This window comes from Rhipicephalus sanguineus, chromosome 3 (genome assembly GCF_013339695.2).
Source record: "Rhipicephalus sanguineus isolate Rsan-2018 chromosome 3, BIME_Rsan_1.4, whole genome shotgun sequence".
NCBI classification, from domain to species: Eukaryota; Metazoa; Arthropoda; class Arachnida; order Ixodida; family Ixodidae; genus Rhipicephalus; species Rhipicephalus sanguineus.
In genome coordinates, this window is record NC_051178.1 from 78,331,705 (window position 1) to 78,353,469 (window position 21,765).

At 46.3% G+C, this 21,765-nt stretch overlaps 1 protein-coding gene across 1 annotated transcript; it reads left to right on the forward strand.

Annotated features, from left to right (window-relative positions):
- The first annotated feature begins 825 nt into the window (after positions 1–825).
- On the forward strand, positions 826–14,161 carry LOC119384986 (uncharacterized). Its single transcript, XM_037652578.1, has 5 exons — positions 826–1,057; positions 4,208–4,556; positions 7,390–7,622; positions 10,776–11,190; positions 13,751–14,161. Exons 1-5 carry the CDS (start codon positions 997–999, stop codon positions 14,043–14,045), a joined length of 1,353 nt encoding a protein of 450 aa, XP_037508506.1. The 5' UTR covers positions 826–996; the 3' UTR covers positions 14,046–14,161.
- The last annotated feature ends 7,604 nt before the right edge of the window (positions 14,162–21,765 follow it).

Below are 21,765 nucleotides of genomic sequence, written 5' to 3' on the forward strand. Positions count from 1 at the left end.
TGAGAGAGACAGAAAAAAAGAAAGAAATAGAAATAAACAGAGAGAAAAAAGACATAGAAAGAATATAGAGAAGACTGCAAAAGAACGAAAGATGAAGAATGAAAGAGAGAAATAAAGGCAAACAAAGATGGGCGCCCAGCTCCGCACTTGCTTCGGGCTCGGCACCACTAGTTCGAAGCTGCCTTTACTGTTTTATAATCCCAAATAAAACAGATATGTGAGGGAACTGAAACTGAGGCTCGACGAATGTTTCGTTTGACTGCGGCGGTTCTTTAAAGAAGCGAAAATTGCCGATATACGGAAGAAATCAATGATTTCTGGTCGATTAGGGATGCAAATATTAGGTGGCATAAAGGTAACATGCCCGAAACATAAGTTCTGACAGGAAATGTTATGGACTGAGTAAATGAGGCCAGATTTTATCTAGTAGTTTCAAGCCTTTTCAAGTGCTTGCACTTATTATTAGCGTTTCTGCCACCTATCTTCGCACCTACTCTCAGGAAACTTGAGAACGCGCGCACAGGAAGATAGTAGAAAGTTATGAGCTCAACAACGAGGCTTCTCTAAGTCACGCAGCTTCTTATGGTGCTTTTGTGCTGCAGCCGCGCGTCCTCTAAAGCGAAAGCTCGTTATCTCAAGGACGTGTCAAATGTGACCCCGTGGCCCCTGAACTATCTCTCTTGCGCCACACCAGCCAAGTCTAGGTTCCGTTGCTTGGATGTTCCGCATTAGGACGAAGCGCATTTTTTTGTTTACGTTAGCGATGTGTACCCCCATATATAAAGGCCCGTGGCGGTGCTTATTCTCAGTATGCTCGCTGAAACCTTGACCACGTCGAAGTGGTAACATCAATGCCCGAGAAGCATAGTCAAATTTATAGTTGCGGACTTCTGAAGCCCATTTCGACAGTTCGCTTTAGCTGACTTGCCCACACCGGTACATGTGTCGCGGGCACAACAAAGAAGGCAACGCACTTCTATCTACTTATCAAAGAAGATGTCTTTATTACCGTCTCTCGCATTCCTTTGCACGGCGAGCTTCGCTCTTTCAGCTGCAGGTAAGTTGCACCTCGATCACGTTTGTGGTTTTGCTCGTGTCTGAAGTCTGAAAGCATAGGGTGGTCTACTGGAAACCTTAGATTTGTGCCAAGGACGTTTTTCGATGCTTACATAATTATCTCTTCTCACTCAGAGAGTACACTGGATAGTGCAATGATACTAGAAGGATGTCGATGCCAGTAGCGAGCTATATGAAACATAATTTTGCTCTGACAAAAGCGGTTGCAGTTGTCGTTGCAGTGTCCGAAAAACAATGATCGAAGAACCGATTGATTTGCTGTTCAACGGTAATCGAGTATAAATGCGTAATTAATCACTCGCCTTCCTCTACAGGCTATTTAATTTTGTGTGGCGTAAAGCTCCCCGAAATATGTGTTGAATACTGCAAGATACTCGTACAAGGAACAAGGCGTCCTTATATTACGTTTACGTTTACAAACCAAATGCTCATCATCGTTAACTTATACTACTAATGTCCTTTGAGCAATACCAACAGCAATCATCCAAAAACTGAATTTCTACAGCACATAACCACCGTGTAGGACAGAGCACAGTTGGCCATAAATGTTATTAAGGTTGATCGCGAACGCATAACGAGGGAAAGGGTCAAGGGGGTTATGGGGAAAAGTAAGGACAACACGGCTCGTGAATTGTTCGAGGCGCTTTACATTAAAACCCGAGGATCGCCCTGTATTAGCGACACATCAGTGAACACATCAGTGGAGCTAACGTTTCGACAAGTTGACTTGTCTTCTTCAAAGCTGCAACTGCTTTCCTTAGCCCGTGCATGTACGTGCATCGTGCCCTATCCTCCGACCCTAATAATAGAGGAATAAAGGGTCGCTGTCAGTAGGCGGGTGGGGATTGGTGAGAAGATGGAGGAGTCAACGTGCCGAAATGGGTGAGCCAAAACCAAAGACACTTTCAGTGAAAAAGAAAGCATAGGGTGCTGGTGTGACATTCGCGCTGATGGGTAGATAGGGAGGTAGACGTTTCGCTCAGAAATGGTTCTCAGAAGGAAGTACCGCTTGACATTCACAATTTTATGGTGATAAGCACGGTTAGAAATTCGTAGAAGAGAGGGTTAATTCTCACGGGTTTTCGTAGTGTACGTACCATATCGCATGGGTTCAAGAGCTGCCATTTAAATGTTTATACATGTTTGCTGGAGTGTATCAAACTTGTGAATAATGTAGAAACCTTTATATTTTCGGCCTCTCGTGGGCCACAAGTTTGTAAAGTACTAGATTATTGTAGTTGTGACCAGCCACACCATAATGATGTGTCACTGTTTACGGAAATTTTGTTGCCGTGTCCAGGCGATGCCCGTTCAATCTAATCTAGTTTTACCTGCACTAGTTCAAATAAGACCTAGATGATCAAATGTTCATATTGTCAAGAACACTAACAGTAAATTGATGAAAGAGGACAGCCTGTTAACGTTACAGCATCTCGCGGACACGGCGAAGAAACTACCGAAAGCAGTGGCCCAGCATTTTAATGTTCCAGTTCAGAACTTTGACAATCTAAAACTGCACATACCTCAGTCAAACATCCTGTCCCCGAGAGACATATATTATGAAGAGTCATTCCTTATTCACAAGATTAATACACTCACGCCAGCAGCTATAAATGTTTCGAAGGGGGCTCTTGAATGCATCCCATATGGTGAGTACATACACAACGAAAACTAGTGAGAATGAAGCTCTTCTTCTATAAAGTTCTAACCATATGCTTGTCACGATGAAATTCTTATTTCAGGCGGTACTTCATTCTGACAAACATAATTCTGCCAAACGCCTACCAGCCTTTCTACCCTCCAACGATAATACCCCCCCCCCTCAACCACCCCACGCTTTCCTCTTCACTGACTGTATCCTCTCTCCTTTTGTCCCACCAAATTCAGGGGGCCACGCCCTCCCTTTCCTCCCCCAAGCCCGTCCTGGCAGTTGCTCCTCTTTTGTTAGGGTTGAATGGGCCGGTACGAAGCATATGCATATACGCGCTAAGGAAAACGGTTGCAGCCTTGAAGAAGAAAAGGCCACTTGTCCAAAACGTCAGCTGCAGCGATAGCCCGTGTTCACGAATTTTTCATTTCTTCAACTTCCATCTTCGTCTAAACCACTGCCTTGTCTTCTCTCTTTTTTTCTTTTTTTGGACGACACATCAACATCACTCTCGCGGACCAAAAGCAGATTTTTTACTTGTAAGGTTTGATTGGGCTGTTGCCTGTTTGAATTTTTGAGGCATGCTGCGCATGTCATTATGTATACATGTGGTATACGCTATGGAATGAGTAAACAGTCGAATTTTGCCGCTCACCTTGATCCCTTCCCTCATTGTATGTTTGCGCTGAACAACCTTAATTTTTCTGGTCCTTTGTGTAAAATGGACCGAGTAGCCCAGCAACACGTTCTTTTGTAGCACATAGCACTGAGCCAAACGGTGATCCAATTTTAGTGTTAGAGGTAAAAAAAGAAATCTTACAGGAATCGAGCCCAGAAGTGGATGCAAACCGTCCAAAGCAGGCAGCCACGAATCGGGTTGGATAACTCCTCTCAAAAACAGGTTTTTAAGTCAGGGGTGTCGGTGAATGGACGAGGTTGCCTCAGCGTTGGCGGCCGATTCCGCCTTGCATGATGATCGGCGCCAGGCGAACTCATATTTACTATATAGCCATATCCTAGACAGATATGTTGTCCCATGCAATTCGTGCCAAAGCCCAATTAAGATTATACCACTCCCAAGCGTATGGACTAAACCGAAGAAACGTATAACAAGCGTCGAAAGCGTTTGGTATGGACAAAACAAAGAAATGTAGCTTGGCGTTGCTAAAAGGATATCAGAATACTTTTCTATTCCGTCTAAATGCATAAATAAGTATTACGTCTATTCAACCAACAAATAGTTATAATGAGAAAAAAACAGCTGTGAAAAAACTGCATATTCTCGAAAATAACTTATGTAGCTGTTGTTGCTCTTTGCCTGCTGCGCAATTCGTTTGGCCAAGGCTCAAAGAAAGCCTGCAATACACGGAAAACGCCTCGTTGGCAAGTCGCCTAGCAATTATGCAGCCACGTTTGTGATATAAAGCGTATGTTTATTAGAACGCGAATATGCTGTCAACTTTTTGCATATCTTACTTTCAGATCAATCTTGCAATCACGGGGACAACCTCTTTGACATCGGGCTAGCGAAGGTGATGGGCATGCCATCATTCGAAGCTTTTCCCCTGGAAGATATTCGCCGCACATTCACAAAGATATTTGACTTCCACGTACGCCTGTCTACAGGGAAGCTCTGCGGCCTGTCGAACCTCAAGCGAGATGACCGCAGCTACATCAATGCCACCGATAGCGGCATCACAGCCCTCTTCAATATTGCAGGGGGTCCCCTGGCAGTGACGTACACTGGAAAGGTCAACTCTATACTGGTAGACGCCCGCGTAAATGTGAATGTCTACATTCCATGGATCAGGTTGTTCATCTACGTCGTAGAGTGAGTATTGCTACAGTAATTGTCAGTAAAGTATCTAACACTGCTCTAAGGAACGCCGAAACATACGTAGGGCTTTAGGATAAAACGCCGGAGGTCAGAGCAACTCAGCAAGCTTTTGTGCTTGTGTGATCCGCGGGCGTTGAAACTGGAGGGCTACGTTTAATGTATCATGAACGCCCGCCTTTAAAATTGACCCTTCTCACGGTGGGTGAACGGCCGCTAGCGCCTCAACTTTCATTTCTTCTAGCATATTCCCACAGCGATATAACACTGCTGCTCGTATCTGTCATGGAGAAGGCAGGATGTTTAGATCAGTGCATTTCTGTGCGCATTTACTGCGTGTTATCAGTGACACATTTCAACATACAGGCAACAGAAATCAAATTGTGTCTCAAAATGTGTAAGAACGTAACGCCTCATTGGTTACACTCTAAATACAGCAAAACATTGCGATCGTTCTATCTCCGTTCGTGCTTGCCATATTTGCATATTTGAAAAAAATATTTCAATAGGATACTCCTTCGGAGATACTTATTTCACGGTGTTTAGAGGCTTTAATTAACTATGGTTCAGGACCCCTTCGACGACACGATATTCTTGGAGGCAACTGCGATTTTCCAACCCAAACAAACGTAAAACACAAAGGTCGTCTTATTGTTCAGTAAACAAAGCAATTTTAATTTAAGTCACGTCCGAGAAAAAAAACGTTCTTGGATGTGTACTTGAAGCAGAATATTTTCTTTGGGGGAAGTTTTTAGAGCGAAGCTTAGTTACCGTGTGCCTTATTAGTTGTCGGCGTCTCCAGAAAACGCCTAGCGGGCATGTACCATTGGCTGGGCCGGCAGGTCACGTGACATTGCTTTGGCCAATCAGGCGTAAGCGCGCGCATTTCAAATCTAGCGGTGGATTCACATCACGTGATCTCGCTAGCCTATCATATCGACTCGCTCGCTTTCCTAACAGCAAGTGATCGCGATAGCCAGTCGGCCAGTCGTATAGACTCGCGCGAGTAGGCGACGCCGTCCCGAAGACGCATCATTGCGAGCTCACGAAGCGTAGGCCAAGCACCAGCGTAGAGCCTATGTCTCCGAGCTGTGAGCTCGAAAAGCTGAAGCAATTTGCCAGCGGAGAGCCGAAGTCTACAAACTACGAACTCCGAGGCAACTTCAAGACATCACACCAATGAAAGGTTACCGTCTCAATTGAGGGCAGCAGGGGCAACTATGGGGTTTTCCATTAGGGGGGGGGGGGGGCAATGTTGAAATAAAATAAAGCAAAGTGTGTGTCAGGTATTAACAAAATTATTTTCTTTATTTTAGAGGCCCAATACGCCATTGTGTATGGAATTTAACATCGTTCAAAGTTCCGCCGCGGCTTCTCATGGTGGCACGGATCCGTGTGGTGCAATATTCGATGACTGTGCCAAATCGATCCGGCTTCATTTGTGGGATATGGCCTCGATTATATTGATTTTAAGGGCATCGGTCGATTGCGGCTTGCGACTTCAGGAAACCCCACAAGAAAAAGTCTAGCTAGGTCAAATCCCACGATCTTTATGGGCAATTCAGGTCACCTCTGCGAGAGATACCTATACCCTCAAATCGTTCATGCAGATGTCCATCGTTATGCCCGTCGTGTGGCACGTAGCTCCATCCTATACAAGGATTGCCACAAGAGGCATCATCGCACATAGGCAGCTTCGCTCTACCACCATCTTCACTGGGTTGGCGGGTCTTAGATTTTGTTTTGTAAATTCAATCGGAAACGAAGCGGGGTGCGATGTTTGCAAACTCAACCCTTTTCACGAAAGAAGTTTGGGCAGTGTTGAATGCTTCGTCTGTGAGATAATGCGAGTCGGACAAATTCGACTTCTAGATTTACAGCTGAGGTGAGATTGCTAGGATATTTCGTGCCAGTGTTACGGAACCCCTACTTTAGATTAATTATTTTCTATAGAAATGGCCCACGCCGTAGCAATTTTCTCTGTTGAGATTGAATATCGCAGTTTATTGAATCGAAACATTGTGTTTTACTATCTGGCTATAGCGCTACGATCTCAGTATTTGATAATGAAAATGTCTGGCCACTTTTCACACCAATTCTCAGTATTTGACCAGTTCAAGCTCTGCATCAGCAGACACTTACATATAATTGAACTGACACAATTTAACTCTCCACAGCCTCGCTTGACATTGCACAGTTTTGCATTATCTGTAGGACGGATCAATTTACAGGCCGCTCTATAGGGCCCTTTCAAGAATCATAATTAGGATGCACACCGGCTCGTATGTAACAAAGTGTAGCGTCGTAGTATTGGGCATAAATGCCGCCTCGTTGCAGCTTCTGCTACGAAAGAACTGATTTTATTTTACATGTACGCTGTTTTTATACATGTCAGCATGCAGAGCAGGTGCAATACAACATAATGTTGGTCAGGCATTGAGAGAATTACAGTTTGCTGCTTTCCCCTTCAATAATACTGTCATCCACGGCCAAGTAAGAAATACGTGTCAGCTTTCAAACTACTAAAGCTTTGGCCAGCTTGGATTGTTCCGTTATGGTACTGAAACATGCGCATTTTCTGCTGCACATTCTTGTGTCGCCGACTGCATTCCCACTTCACTGTCACCATGAAACGCATGTTCCTTATCCAGTTAATGCAGCAGCGATCAAGATGTGTTTACTGGCGAGCGACAGGTACGCATAATATGTTGCATAACGTTCTTTGTTTGTTCTTTTTTGACGAATAACCAGCACTCACACTCATTTCACGCTGTTTCTCTTGACTGATGGAGCTAGCATATTTTCTCACATATCCATCCTCTCCCATCAGGCCATCGCCGAACAATCTACAGCTCGCTCGACTGGGGTTTTCGGCTGGACCAGTGACCTTCTGGGCGGACCAGCTGGACGGAACAAGCTTGATGTTCGACTTTCTCCATTGGCTGGCAGAAAGCCACATCGAGAAGGCACTCAACGACAAAATGGGCGAGATGGTCATCGAAGTTGTGCACCAGTTCCTTGGCATGGTGGAGCTTTTCGCCAAAAACGGAACGAAGATCGGAGGTGCGTTTTGTCAATATTTTTGCTATGGTTCTCGAACTGTTACGGCCCATTGCTGTCCGATACGAAAAAACGCGAGAAACAGTTATTTACACCAGCTCACTATGAGTATATTTCTTTACAAAATACCGATATGTAATGGAGAACAAAGCGTCTATCGGTCGTTTGCATAAGTGCGCTTGCCGAATGAAATATGTAAAATAATGTGGTGGATCTTGTAAAACATGCATTGAATTTCCCCATGACAAAATATTTGTGCTCATGAGGAATACACGAGTTAAACGTCTTCAGTTACAGCAAAATATATACTGTTTTATGAATCATACTTAATTAATTAAGTTCGCAGGCGTTTGAAAATTGCACGATGAATCAAAAGCTATATTTGCATGCACTTAAAAAGAGACTTCAGTATCTCTAGCAGGAAAGAAAAATATTCGGCAGATCCCACGTACCGTGGGAATCGATGTTATGCGAAGCATGCGCAGGAAAGTGACTGTCGCAATTTTTCACATTGAGCGAAGCGTTACGGAATGACGCTAGATAAATGTACAAATGGTATACGCACACACCTATTTTGAAGAGACGCACATGTATTATATAACCAGTTGTTTACAGTTACTTAACGATGCCAACAGCAACATAGGTGTTACGAACACCAAACGCAGTAAGATGATAAGTAGTGCTTATATTCTTCGATACTGGATAGCACGAATTCGAATAGGACAATGAATGAACACAGATGCGCTACTCGCAACTAAGCTGCAATCCGAAAAGCTTCCCTAGATATATACACATCCGAGTGACACGCGCAGGCGCAATGCACATACCCTACAGTCACAGTTGCAGTCGTTAGAGTTGCGTTACAGTTCTTATGCTTATATTTATCCGTTAAGACGGAGAACGCACGCACGTTTCACGACCCCGTGTGCATATGTGGAAGGGGTTCTTGGCAGTGCTTGAATAAGATCATCACCACGGTGATCAGTGTGCACCAGCAGCTGGATAGGACTTGTTATCGGACCGTTCGTGATCGCGGCTACGAACGGTCTAAGTGTAGTGAAGTGCGAGGTATAATAGAGCTGGTGGAAAACGCGGATGGCTTTTACAAAGAAATGATCGATGATGCCTACTGTCCTGGACCTGGCAACAAGGTCTTGTGATGCCCTGTCCACATCCAAGCCTTCTTTCATGCCGTCTAAGAACCAGGCGCTGTTGCGTTTGGATAAATCAATGCTGAAGTCACCGGTAATCATGAGGGACGTGGTCCTCTCGGCAAAGTTACTGTGGGAAGCATTGGCCCCGGTTTTTGCGTAATACACGTGGTCGACGTTGTGGACCGCTTGGACGAGTGGATGGTAGCCCAGCGTATTCCAGGGGTGCTCTGTCTTCAGCTCCCTAACTTTCCTTGCGTCGGCTGCTGTGGCGTAGTGGTTACGGTGCTCGGCTGCTGACCCGAAGGTCGGGGGTTTGATCGCGGCCGCGGCGGTCGCGTTTCGATGCAGGCGAAATGCCAGAGGCCCATGTACTGTACGATGTCAGTGCAGGTTAAGGAATACCAGACGGCTAAAATTTCCGGAGCCCTTCACTATGGCATCCCTCATAATGATATCGTGCTTTTGGGACGTAAAACCCATACACTTACTAGTATTATCACTTTCCTTCCGTGTCAATGTGTATGTTCGCGGTTACTGCGTTGAATGAGACTCTGTTATCATCTCTGGCACATACCCGCATAACATCAACTCTGGTATGCGGGTATGTGCCACACGTGACCGAGGGCAAGGGTTTCATGACGTACGCGACAGGTATTCTGCGTTATTCATGTCATGACTAGTGAATCGTGTTCGTCATACACTCATCTTATGCTATGCAAATTTTGGTATAATACAACCTATGGAGACGACCGGGAGAGCGCCCAGACGTAGGCGGCTAGATAGATAGATAGATAGATAGATAGATAGATAGATAGATAGATAGATAGATAGATAGATAGATAGATAGATAGATAGATAGATAGATAGATAGATAGATAGATAGATAGATAGATAGATAGATAGATAGATAGATAGATAGATAGAAACTCCCAAAGTGTCCGAGGTTCGCTAAGAAATGCTTCGCATTTAAAAACTCTGGTTGGGAGCTTTGATGCCACTCGCATCTGCTAGTGCTACTATAGCGAACAACGATGCCACGGGCGATGTTATGAGGCGGGATCAGTATCCTACTTCTAGAAAACGCTTAATGTCAAAGACATAAAAGTCTTGATATTGGAAACATGACATAGTACGAGAAGAATAGAAAGGGGTGTAAAATACATCCAACTTGGTATTTGTAAAGGACGGGCCTCTTTTGTTATGTGTATAGCCTTACAACTAATCATGGTCAGTTGAAAGCGGACTATAAGAATCTACGCATGAAGACGCCTCAGCTCTACGTACACATTGCCAATTTTGTGCGTGTGCGCGAGCGCGCGCGCGCGCGCGCGTGTGTGTGTGTGTGTGTGTGTGTGTGTGTGTGTGTGTGTGTGTGTGTGTGTGTGTGTGTGTGTGTGTGTGTGTGTGTGTGTGTGTGTGTGCGCGCGCGCGCGTGTGTGTGTGTGTGCGCGCGCGCGCGTGTGTGTGTGTGTGTGTGTGTGTGTGTGTGTGATAACACAGAAATCAGCATCTTCACATGTTTACTGAGACGAAAAGTAAAAAACAGAACGGTATTATGGGTTTTTTGTTAGCTTGTTACTGTCAACGCGAGGTTGCCTCTTGCGTACTTGTCCCATTGCTTGGAATACTCAGGCTCGATGCTGTCTTAGCTGCTTACATATACAGTCTGTAATGACCTGCATAGCGGCGCCAGAGTGCCTTGCAGTAGCCGCCCGAATATGAATGTGTCGTAGCGCAGCAATCGTGTGCAGTCAGCCGTCGTTGAGAAATCTCGCAAGTGCGGTTTCTGCGAAATACTGCCGAGAGATTAAAACATACTACCGCGCTTTGTCTGAGCGGCCAAGTCCAGTTACACAGCTGCAACAAAAGATTACGTAAAGTCATAGCCGTTCAGGCTTTTTCATCGGGACACCTAAATATTGTAACTTTTTCTAGCATACGCGAACATATGATTTGAGTATAAACCGGGATTGCGCTCATTTTCATTATTTCTTGATTTCAGAAGTTAAAAAACCACGAGAAGATCCCGCCTTCATCCCGGTGTGGTTTTTTCCGGAATCCATTTATCATAACACGAACCCCTGGCAAGATCCCAGCAAATGGGGAATATTTGATTACAGCGTCAAGCGAATGACAATCGCTTCAAAGCTTGACCCAGTTATGTTGACTGACGTAGACGATGTCACCTGGGATGACTGGCTCGTCCACATAACTAATGTGACCGTAGACGGCCTCGGTTTTCTCCGCCGAGGCGGCGACAATTATGCAGTGGCTGATAAATGTGGCATCAGCGCCCGTGTAGCCCTAGCAATGGAGAACATCAAGGTCCAGATTTACGCCACCACTGACAGTCCACCTCTGCGGGTGCGAATCGATGTGCGGATCATTGGAGTTGACCTGGTCGTCAAAGTGAAAGAGTGAGTCCTGTTTCCCATCTTTAACCACGTGTTAAGTTTGGAAGGATGAAGCCCGGCAACTAAGAGAACAATGAGGAAGAGAAATTTTAGCTCAGATAAAGAATAACGCGCATGTGGTCTTTCCTACTATATGTATGCATACCTATGAAAAAAAAAAACTGTCGTGGTTTAGGTTGTCAATCATTTTTTCAAATCATAGCAATCATTGTTTGGGGGGTACATTGCTATCCGCAAATCATAAGTTGCTGAAGTATTCCCCGTAGGCGATTCCCGCGTTTTCCTGGGCTTGTCGTTTGAATACTTCTCATGCGTACCGTAACCATAATAATAATAATATCTGGGGTTTAACGTCCCAAAACCAAGATATGATTATGAGAGACGCCGTAGTGGAGGGCTCCGGAAATTTCGACCACCTGGGGTTCTTTTACGTGCACCTAAATCTAAGTACACGGGCCTCAAACATTTTCGCCTCCATCGAAAATGCAGCCGCCGCGGCCGGGATTCGATCCCGCGACCCTCGGGTCAGCAGTCGAGCGCCATAACCACTAGACCACCGTGGCGGGGCTCGTACCGTAACCAGACTTGTAGAGTGGATTTAGATACAGATAAACATGAAAATCGACACTCGACCGTGCATATGTACAGCGCTAATACCTGGATTATACAGTATAGGGGTAAGGGAAATCAGACTGCTGGTACCATACCTTCAGGTGGCAAGCTCTCGGGCGTCATGATCGCGCAGTAGTAGACGGAGACGATGAACTAACGACGTTTGCATTCTGCTCGTTATGCTTTCAATTCTCACACATAATTAACACAATATTAACAATATTAACGTGTCTTTTTTACAGCCGCATTTCACCCAGTCTATGAAGAGTGGTAAGCGCGACTAGACAGGGACGAAGAAAGAAAACAGACAAGGACACAGCGCTACTTTCAACTGATTTTATTTTCGCTCGAACCGATAAATATATACCGAGCGAGCGGAAACAACAGAAACAACAAATGGACAATCAGTGGTTATATCGCTGAACCGAACACGGGTACAGGGCAATATCACGACACAGCAAAAGCATTAACTCGACAAAGCAAGATATTGCAACTCTTTTTGTGAAAGCGAGAGGGAAGGCTGACTAACGCACATTTCTTCTAATCTATTAATCTCATAGGCCTCAACAATTTCTCTAGACATTTTACTATGCGCCTTATACAGGATACAGGTGTTTTCAAACAAGGGCATGCAGCCACAATCTCGGCAATGAATGCCCAAATTACCTGAGATTGCTTTTGTGACGTTATAGTGATGCTCTTTCAGTCTCTGGTTAATACATCTGCCGGTCTGACCAACGTACGTCCTTTTACTTGAAAGCGGAATGGCGTTGACAACGTTGCGAGTACAGGTTACAAAAAGTGTTCGGTCATTTATAGGACATGCATTTACCTTGTTACTCTCTGAATTTACCTGGTGACATAATCTCTGTAGACGGTCAGGAGCGGAAAAGACTACGTCCACCCCCGACTTTCCCACAATTCTTCTGAGATTGTGCGAAATGCAATGCATATATGGCACAACGGCAACTTTCTTAGCTCTGACACCACGGCTGATGCCCTTTGATGAGCTTTTAAGCTCATCAAAGCTCAAGCCCTCTGCGACAGAGCTGAGCATACATAATGGGTACCCAGACTCTTCTAAACGCTTGGCCTGATTCAGGAAACTGGCCTCCACCTTGTGATCACATGACTTCATAAGGGAATTATTGAAACAAGATTGCACTATAGCACGTTTTACAAGTTTTGAATGAGCGGATGAAAAAGGCAGGACAGGCTTGTTGCCTCTCGGCTCATAACTCCAGCAAACCTTCTGTGGCGAAAAGTACAGTCCTAAGTCTAAAAATCAGTCCTTGTCTGTTTTCTTTCTTCGTCCCTGTCTAGTCGCGCTTACCACTCTTCATGGATGCAAACCAACTAGCCCGCCGACGTGTTTCACTCAGTCTGTGGTTTATGTAAATCGCTTGCTTCGCCACGGAATGTTTCCCGCGTGTCAGTGGCGTAGGCAGAAATTCGTATTGGAAAGGTGGGGTGGGGAGCTGGGGGTTGTGAGGCGCGTCCTTGAAATGAAGTGGAGTCCGGGCAGGAAAGTGTGGTCGAGTGTCATTTTGTGCTCTGTATCCCATGGCAAAAGAACATTTCAAGGAGGGGGGGGGGAGCATGTGCCCGGTGTGCCACCCGTTGGCTACGCCACTGCCACGTGTACTTCGATGCTCAGTATGGCACTGTCGCCCCACAAAGCTTTGTTAGCGATTTCCCGCTCAATATTCGGAAGGAACTACGTGAGAGCAAGGTCGCGAGAGTGTCACAGACCGTATTATTACCTAGCTTCCTTGGATTTATTGTATTTCTCGTTTCCATCGTTCTCGTAATCAGGTGTTTGTATTAAACAGAACGAAATCAGGCTCATGAAGTAATAAAATAAATGCATTTTCTTATGATTCACCGTAGCGACGAAACTAGATTAGCTGTTGCAGACAAACAATTACAAAGTGTTTCGTTTTTTTGCTAGGACGAACAAGACCATCGAGATCGAAGACTACCAGCTCAATTTCCCAATACCTGTGGAATATGACGTTTACGTACTCACACCCGTTGTTGGGCCGTTCGCCGAGCTGCTTAACGGCTTCATGAGAAGACACTTGACCGAAGAGGAGACGGACAAGCTGGAAGATCACTCGCGAAAATACCTAGAGCGTGCCATAGGAACAGTGACTGAATTCATCAAGGATCCAGCTGCTTGGATGCCATGGAACACCTCTATCATCGACGCGTACCGCATATACAAAGAGAACCATAGAAATTAATTTCCAAAGAACAGTTTGATCGTTTCGATAAATCACTGCAAATAAAGAATATCGATGCGCGATACAGATGTACCTGCCAACCCGCGCACCTACCATGAGCAGTACACATGGTGTTAAAAAAAAACAGCACATTTTGGATATTATGCGCCATAAACCAGAGACTGGCAGACAAAAGCGCCTACATTAGGGCAATACGTGATGTAGCTGGTAATGGTAGAGCTGACACTAAGACTACGCAGGAGCTATTTCCTTTTCGTGTTACAATTTGCATTGTATAGCGCTATTGTTCTTTACCTGCAACCACATTTTTAAGAATCTTGCTAGTATTCTCCGATATTTTGAGAAAGTGCTGCAGAGTGCATTGAAAAAAAAATGTGAAGCGTACTTTTCGCGCACACTGGTAAAAACGAGAGCCTAAATTGTAATTTAGCCTAAACTGAAGGAGGTGATGTCTTTCGGCTATAACCTTCTCCCGCAAATTATCGCGAGTGGACAGAATGAGGAGAGTTATGGGGTGGGCTATTTGGTGTTGATTCACCTTCAAAAGCGCGCTTAGTGAACACAGACACACAAGAAAAAAATTTGCGCACGTTTACGTATGTCCTGTATTTTTTTCGTTGGTGTCTGTGTTCACTAAGCACACTTTTGAACATGGAGACATAATGATTAATCGTGGCATACTTTGCGGCTTAAGACGTATTTATTCATCTCAGGTAACAAAACGGTGCACCTGAATTGAATATGACACGCCATGACTTAAGGTAAGGTCCATGTGTTGCAGCATTCCGCGCATTCCTGTCGCAAAATGAAGCGTAATGAGAGAGCGAAGTTCATCCACAGCTCTATATTCGCAGTAGTGTATTTGTTCACGACCAGAGAGAAGTGGTAAAAACAAGTCGCTTGCTCAAGTTAGCACAAATCGACGAAAGCGAACGGGCACGAATGAAGCACCCACCAATATTTTAGCAAATAATACAATCGTTTCCTATAGAAGCGAAGTATTGTACTCTGAGAGCGTTTTTCAGGATAAATCGCAGTGCACAGATGGGCTCATCTGTCCGTGATCTAATACCAAAGCTTGATTTAATTTTCCTGCTATGAAGGCATGATCATTCATAACCCCATTGATAACAAATCCCAAAAACAACATGTAATCAGATATAAATGTCAGATGCTATGTCCTTGCCAGTAGAGTCCTAACTAGCGCATTGGATTAGAGCGAACACAAATTGAAAATTAACGAGCAAGAAGGCAGAATGGGTCATGTGACAAACGGGTGTTAACGACATCTCAGTCGAAATCAAGAAGACGACATGGGCACGGACAGGACATGTGGCGAGTAGGCAAGATAAGCGCTGGTGATTGGGGGTGACTGACTGGATTCCAAGAGAAGGCAAGCGCGCGAGGGGTATAAAGTTAGGCGTGCACATGAGATTAAAGTTTGCGGGGATAACGTCGCCGCAGCAAGCACAGGACCGGGTTGATTGGGGAAACGTGGGAGAGGCCTTTGCCCTGCAGTAGGTGCCGTCAGCCTGATGACGATGATTATTATATAAAGAAAGTTGGGTAGTAGTTTAGGTACAATTAGTATCAAGACATCATCTTCAGACATTTCATTTTATTTTTTGCATCTCCTCGTGTTTATTACGGAAGGTGAGAGCAATATGCATTTTTCGGACCCCTTATCCCAGAATAAATATCGAACATTTCTGTCACTTGAGTAGAAAAAGCGAGCGTAGGCGATGAAAGGGCTGCGTTCACAATGACGCTGCCATCACGTGCATCGCTTTTCTTAACCATGGCAGCTGTTCCCGTGTCGGCCGAGACATTCCTGCTAGTTGTCTTCCAATAGACCTTAGGCAAATTTGCTGCCATCTCTCTCGGTGGTTTGACGATGCTACCGATATAATAATAATATCTGGGGTTTAACGTCCCAAAGCCACAATATGATTATGAGAGACGCCGTAGTGGGGGGCTCCTGAAATTTGGACCCCTTAGGGTTCCTTAACGTGCACCTAAATCTAAGTACACGGGCCTCAAACATTTTCGCCTCCATCGGAAATGCAGCCGCCGCGGCCGGGATTCGATCCCGCGACATCCGGGTCAGAAGTCGAGCGCCATAACCACTAGACTACCATGGCGAGGCGCTACCGATTCGACGTCATGTTGGAGGCTTGTGTCCGAATCGTACTGCTGTCGGTGCTATAACTTCTTGCTTGTATCTACTTTGATAGTGGGCAATCAGAGCATAAAAATGTCAGACGAATGTCTAACGGCCTGTACACGTTACCGGTATTTCCTAGTTATTACGTTGACAATTATTACGTGTAAAGAACTGCCTCACAACGGGAAAATGTACAAGTTCGTCACTGAGTCACATGTAAACCTGTCGTCGTTGAGAATAAAGCATTGTGCTAGGTTATAAAATGTTTCTATCTTCAGTGCAGCGAATGAAGCGGTGTTAGCTATCTGAACAGCATGCGTGTAGTGTAGGTTGGTTGGGAGGAGGCTTTAGCGCGCGACACGGCTAGGCACAGCGATGACGGTAAGAAATTGCTCTTGACCCATTTCAAAGCGTATTTAATAAGGATCAGCCTATGACCTGATGTATTGAGCACCTAATTTTAAATAAAACATTGTCGTCTTTTGTATTTTTTGAAACAAGAAGTATTTCGCTGCTGCAGTCACCGAAGTATGTTATGCATAGAATTACCGCACGATTAAAATGCAAAAAAGTTCCGCTTCTCAAGCACATGGAAAGTGAACATAAAAAGTGTTAGTTGCTCCGAGAAGTAGGTGCCGATTAGCTGGCATTTTATTGAACATCCCTCCGGCATGTGCTCGTAAATAAAACGATACGCTATAGATTTTCGCGTTCACATTGTCGCTTTCGGGGCCTACTGGCGCCTTGCAACTTCAACCCGTTGCACTAAGGCAGTTTTGCGTAGCCGACTGAACGTTTGGAAACCACTTCAGCGTGTAACCAACGGTAGCACACCCACGGTCGAATGTAAAAATTTTTTTTCCGTTTAATATAAAAATTGCCACGCACAACCATCTCTGAAGATTTATTCCATAGTACACAGGGGTGAATACAGGATTTATCCGAAGGGGGATCAGCCTCTGAGAGAGCCTGATATGTGCTCTTCTTGCGCTGTAAATTAAACAAAAAAGTAAGAGTTGGTGGGGACGGGGAGCTGTCAGGCTATCTGAGCCGCCCGTCTTAATTTGGCAGTGATAGCACATGAAATGCATGAAAAATACTCATAGGGAAGCAATACGCGTGCAGCAAAGCATCCCACTAAAGCTACCTTGTTAAACTCCGCAATCGAAAGCAAACTAAAAACAACATGCTCCAGCACAATCGATCCGTTCGCTGAGAATCGATGACGCGCACGAGCTACCTGTCTAACATGTAATTGTTATCGCACTGTTAGAAACAAAGTAATGGTGTCAACACAACCGAAGGCATGCGCTAGTAGCTGCGATGCAGCTTTGAAGCTCGCACACGAACCCGGTTTTTCTGTGCCTACAAACACACGGCGGGAAAACTGTCTCGTTCCGGTATGACACAAAAGATTGTTCTCGGATGAGTGCCGATGCTGTCACATACCACATCCATTAAGAACGGTGAACGTAAACATGGCGTTAGTCGTAAGCAGTACCCGAAGCAACGGAACGGTCTGCTGCTTCTCGTCGGCAGCGAGAAAATATAATAACAGGGAGTTTAGTTTTCTACAACTCTTTCTTCAGCGTCCCCTTTTTTCTCAATCTGAGCAACACGGCACGCGAAAAAATTGGGGGACCCTTAAGCTTCGCCTTTAAGAGTTGAACGTGATAGCGAAATCTGGCCCCTAGTGCGCACTTCAACCACTAAGTGCATACTTATTAATGTGTATTGTTACGCACACGCACACAGACACACACACGCGCGCGCGCGCGAATGGTACAGGTTTTTGATCTAAAGCAAGAGTCGCATGGCCTCCAAGGCACACGCCGCGCGCTTGCCATCTCGGAGGCCATCAAAAGTCTCACAATGCCTCACAGAATGCAGCACATTATCTAGAGTTGCCGGCGTTGGCTTGCTATGTTTTCCGCTAGATGGACATAGTTGTCCATTTTTAGAGCTGTTTGAACGTTCGTGTGTGTTTTTAGCGGCGATGGCTGCACTATCCCGGCCTTTTTCGACGTAGTTTGATGGCCTCCCAAATGCGCCTACAAATCGCTGAATGGGCTCGTTTTCTTCGTGACACCTGCCGAACAAAATGCGTTAAGGAGACTCCTTCCACTACATGGTATTTGTGTACTGTTTTTTTCCGAAGCAGCTGCAAGTAACATCGTGGCTTTGTGGTAGGACACCTGCTTGCCATGGGAACAGCCCCGGTTCGATCCGCAATGAGACCGAAGATTTTATTCTTAATTTTATTTGCTTCTTTCTCGATTTTCGCTCAAGGACGACTTTTCGCTCACAACCAACGGTGCCGACACGGGAATTTATGCGACACGAGCTCTCTAACGCTATCGCGTTGAAATATCTGGCCATTGCCGTTCCTATCAGCCGCCACGCGTCCATAGGCACCGTGCAGACGTAACTCCGCTGCCCGAGCGAAGGTGTCCCTAGCGGCGAGAAGCGCAGATTTGGCGGGATGCTCTCACGCGCTCGCAATGGGGAAAAACCGAGGCACTATGCCCTTTACGACGACTATACTTTTCGTGCTTTTCGCGCATGGCCAGTGACCAGAGCGACCGTCCGTCCGCGTTATCAACGCGATCACTCAGCCGCAGGTGGTGGACGATAAGAATAATATAAAATATCGCTCCGCGATTGCACCCCTGCTCGCTCCACGCTCCCGCTGTGACGGCGCGAGGTATTTTCGCGGGCAGTTCGTTTTGTGTCGGTTGCGCTGTTCGTAGGAATGCCGAACTCCAGGAAAAATTGCTGCATTGTTGGCCGCAATAACACCTACAGGAATTCTCCGGGCTCGCGTTTTTACCGGTTTCCATTTAGAGAATATGAACGGTATCGGCGTGAACGGTGGATCGCACTCGTTCGACGACAAAAGTGAGGTTTGGGAATAGATGAGGTATTTTTTTCTGCGCGAGTGAGAATTTATGGATGCTACATTGCACTACAGCAACGATGGGTCTAATTGAACACCCAGGCCGTACAGCAGAATATGCAGCAGGAACTTTGTAGAAAATGCCAAGGAACGCACCCAGCGTACAATCCATCGATATTTTCTAAGCGCTACAGGTTCACACAGATGGAAAGCGTTTTTTTCATGCAGCGGCCGTGACAGCGCAATTTCCGGTGTCGCCAGTTTCAAGCTGCCGCTGAGTTCACTGCCACGTTAGCCCGAGGGTGATAAGCTGTGATTGTTTAGTGAGCGAGGCGGCCCGCGTTAGACGTGCGCAGTTTCGCTCAACGGGCTCGTCACCTCCGTTGCCTTCCCCCACATCATGCATTTTATGTTGCCGCGTTCGCCTGAGGACACACAAGGTCTGGCGAAAAGAAGCACACGTGCTAAGGCTACGTTCTATGACAGCCGCTAAAATTTGACGTCTTTTGGAAGCAAACGGGAAATGAAACGCCTCAGGCGAAGCACCAAAGCACGGCGCAGTGGCTTGCCGCCGCCTGCGTCGTCTGCTAACAGACGCTACGATTTTGCCTCCGATCCGGCGTGCGGCGTCGGATGTCCGGCATGCGGCGTACGACTATTCAGCACACACGGGGGCGAACGAGCGATCGGCCGTACGCTCCGCCCACATACGGTGTCTCGTCATGCACACTCGGAGGACTTCGTATCCTCGTAATGAAGCACAAAACAAACAACTTTGCACAGCCACGCTTCGTTCTGTTTGAAAATAATCACTAAAACTACGCCTTCGCGAACGACAAGCACATCGCAACAGCTCGCCGTGACTCACGATCCCGAGAGGTAGGCCTAGCATGGCGGACGCCGGCCGTCGCCTACGCCGCTCGCGATCACACGTGAGCTCGTCATAGAGCGCTTGTTTTTGCCAGCACGATTAAGCTTTGTACTCGCATGTGACGCGTTACCATACGCTATTAACTTTCTCGACGTCATCGATGTGAAGAGCAAAGGTGGAAGCGAAGTGAGCCGGCTCGCCGAGACGACGGTGTCGCTGTGTTTACCTGCGAAATGGCCTTGCATCGCCGCTCGCGATCTCGCTATTGTTTTGGAAACGGGCACTCTCTTGCTGAAATGACACTCTTGAAACATCACTTTATTCAATCAGGAATTATTTCACGTCACAAACAGAATGTACTACATGTTTATCACGCCGCCGCGAGCGGCGATGTCGGCAAATGCTCCGAGGCTCGACTTCACCGACGCGCCTTGGCCGCCGTGACCGGAGTGGCGACATGGAGAGGGCGCCACCAGCGGCGTGACGACACACGTCTCCCGAGCTGTCATTGGCTGCGGCCTTCCGACAGTCCGATGCGGCGGCGAAAATATCTGCCCGGTTGAATACACGCCGGACATGCGATGCGGCGATCCGATGCAATGAAACGTCACGAAACGTCACCATTCCGGCTGCCGCATCGCCGCGCCGGACGCCGCATCGGATAGAAAATCGTACCGTATGTCTCGGCCTTTATCCCGCCAAATCTGCTGCCGCGGCCGCTTTGGCACTGAAAGCAGCGCGTGACTGTGGCGGCTCCTAACGTATGCACGGTGCTCATACGTACGCTCCCTGTGTGCAGATGCGGAGCGCGATTAGCATTCAAAATGACGGAAATACGCACGGCTGCCGCTAGATGGCAGGAACTCTTGCATAAGGTCAGAGCCATATATACCCTTCGGGAGAGTTTTGGCGATTCTTGCATCTCTCTGCGCCCCGCCCCAGTGCCGGCCACTTTTCGTGATGTGCAACCAATCTCCCTGCCGGCCGCGGCAGCGCCGAGGTAATCCTAACTGGCAGCAAAACTTCCTTGGAAGCGCATAAGTCCAGATAACGTCGGCTCATCAGCTGCTCATGAGGCTTAGCGCCATCTGTTTCAGGAGGAAACAGTTCTGGCGGAACAAAAAATAAAGCGCACGTGACGCAATACCCGGTAAAAAGTGACGTCACTTTGTTGGCCCTAGCGCGATATTTGACCTCAACGCTAGCTAAACTAATATCGACTAATGACTAAACAGCAGTGGTTAAGTGTACCGCCGTTTAATTCGCCGTGGTTTTACCAGAAAACCTTATTCTTGGAGCTTTTATTCTGCGTCCGTGCCATATTCCACAGCGGGATTAAAATAAGCAGCAGCGTACCTCTCATGTTCGCAGCGTTGCTTATTTGCTTCGCACGTGTGCCGGGGCCTTAAAGAGCGCATTGCTTGTGTGCTTCAGTTCTAACGAGAAGAAATGGCGCCAGGTCACACTAAAATGATGACATTTTAGTTTTATTCAGTGGTCACAATACCGCGATTTTATCACGCCCTACACAATGAGCAACGAGTACCGTAATAAGTACAAAAAAAGTGTGTACACCACGTGCACTATGTTTTGCCTTATGTTCCTCTAAATTAACCTTAAATGTAACGCATACAGGCATGCGAATTGCAGCGCGACAGATAACTTCACGATCTACTCGCCGATAACAGCAAATATAGTAGGCACTGCGTGTTCACTAAGAAATCGGGCCTCAGGAATACTGATCCACGAAACTCCAGCAAGCACACTACTCCGAACCGTTGCCCCGGTG

Bases quoted from the DNA above. Each gene is read 5' to 3' on its own strand.
- LOC119384986 (XM_037652578.1), top strand. From the start codon at position 997: ATGTCTTTATTACCGTCTCTCGCATTCCTTTGCACGGCGAGCTTCGCT. The intron at 7,623-10,775 runs GTGCGTTTTGTC...TCTTGATTTCAG, and splicing joins AAACGGAACGAAGATCGGAG to AAGTTAAAAAACCACGAGAA. The intron at 11,191-13,750 runs GTGAGTCCTGTT...TTTTTTTGCTAG, and splicing joins CTGGTCGTCAAAGTGAAAGA to GACGAACAAGACCATCGAGA.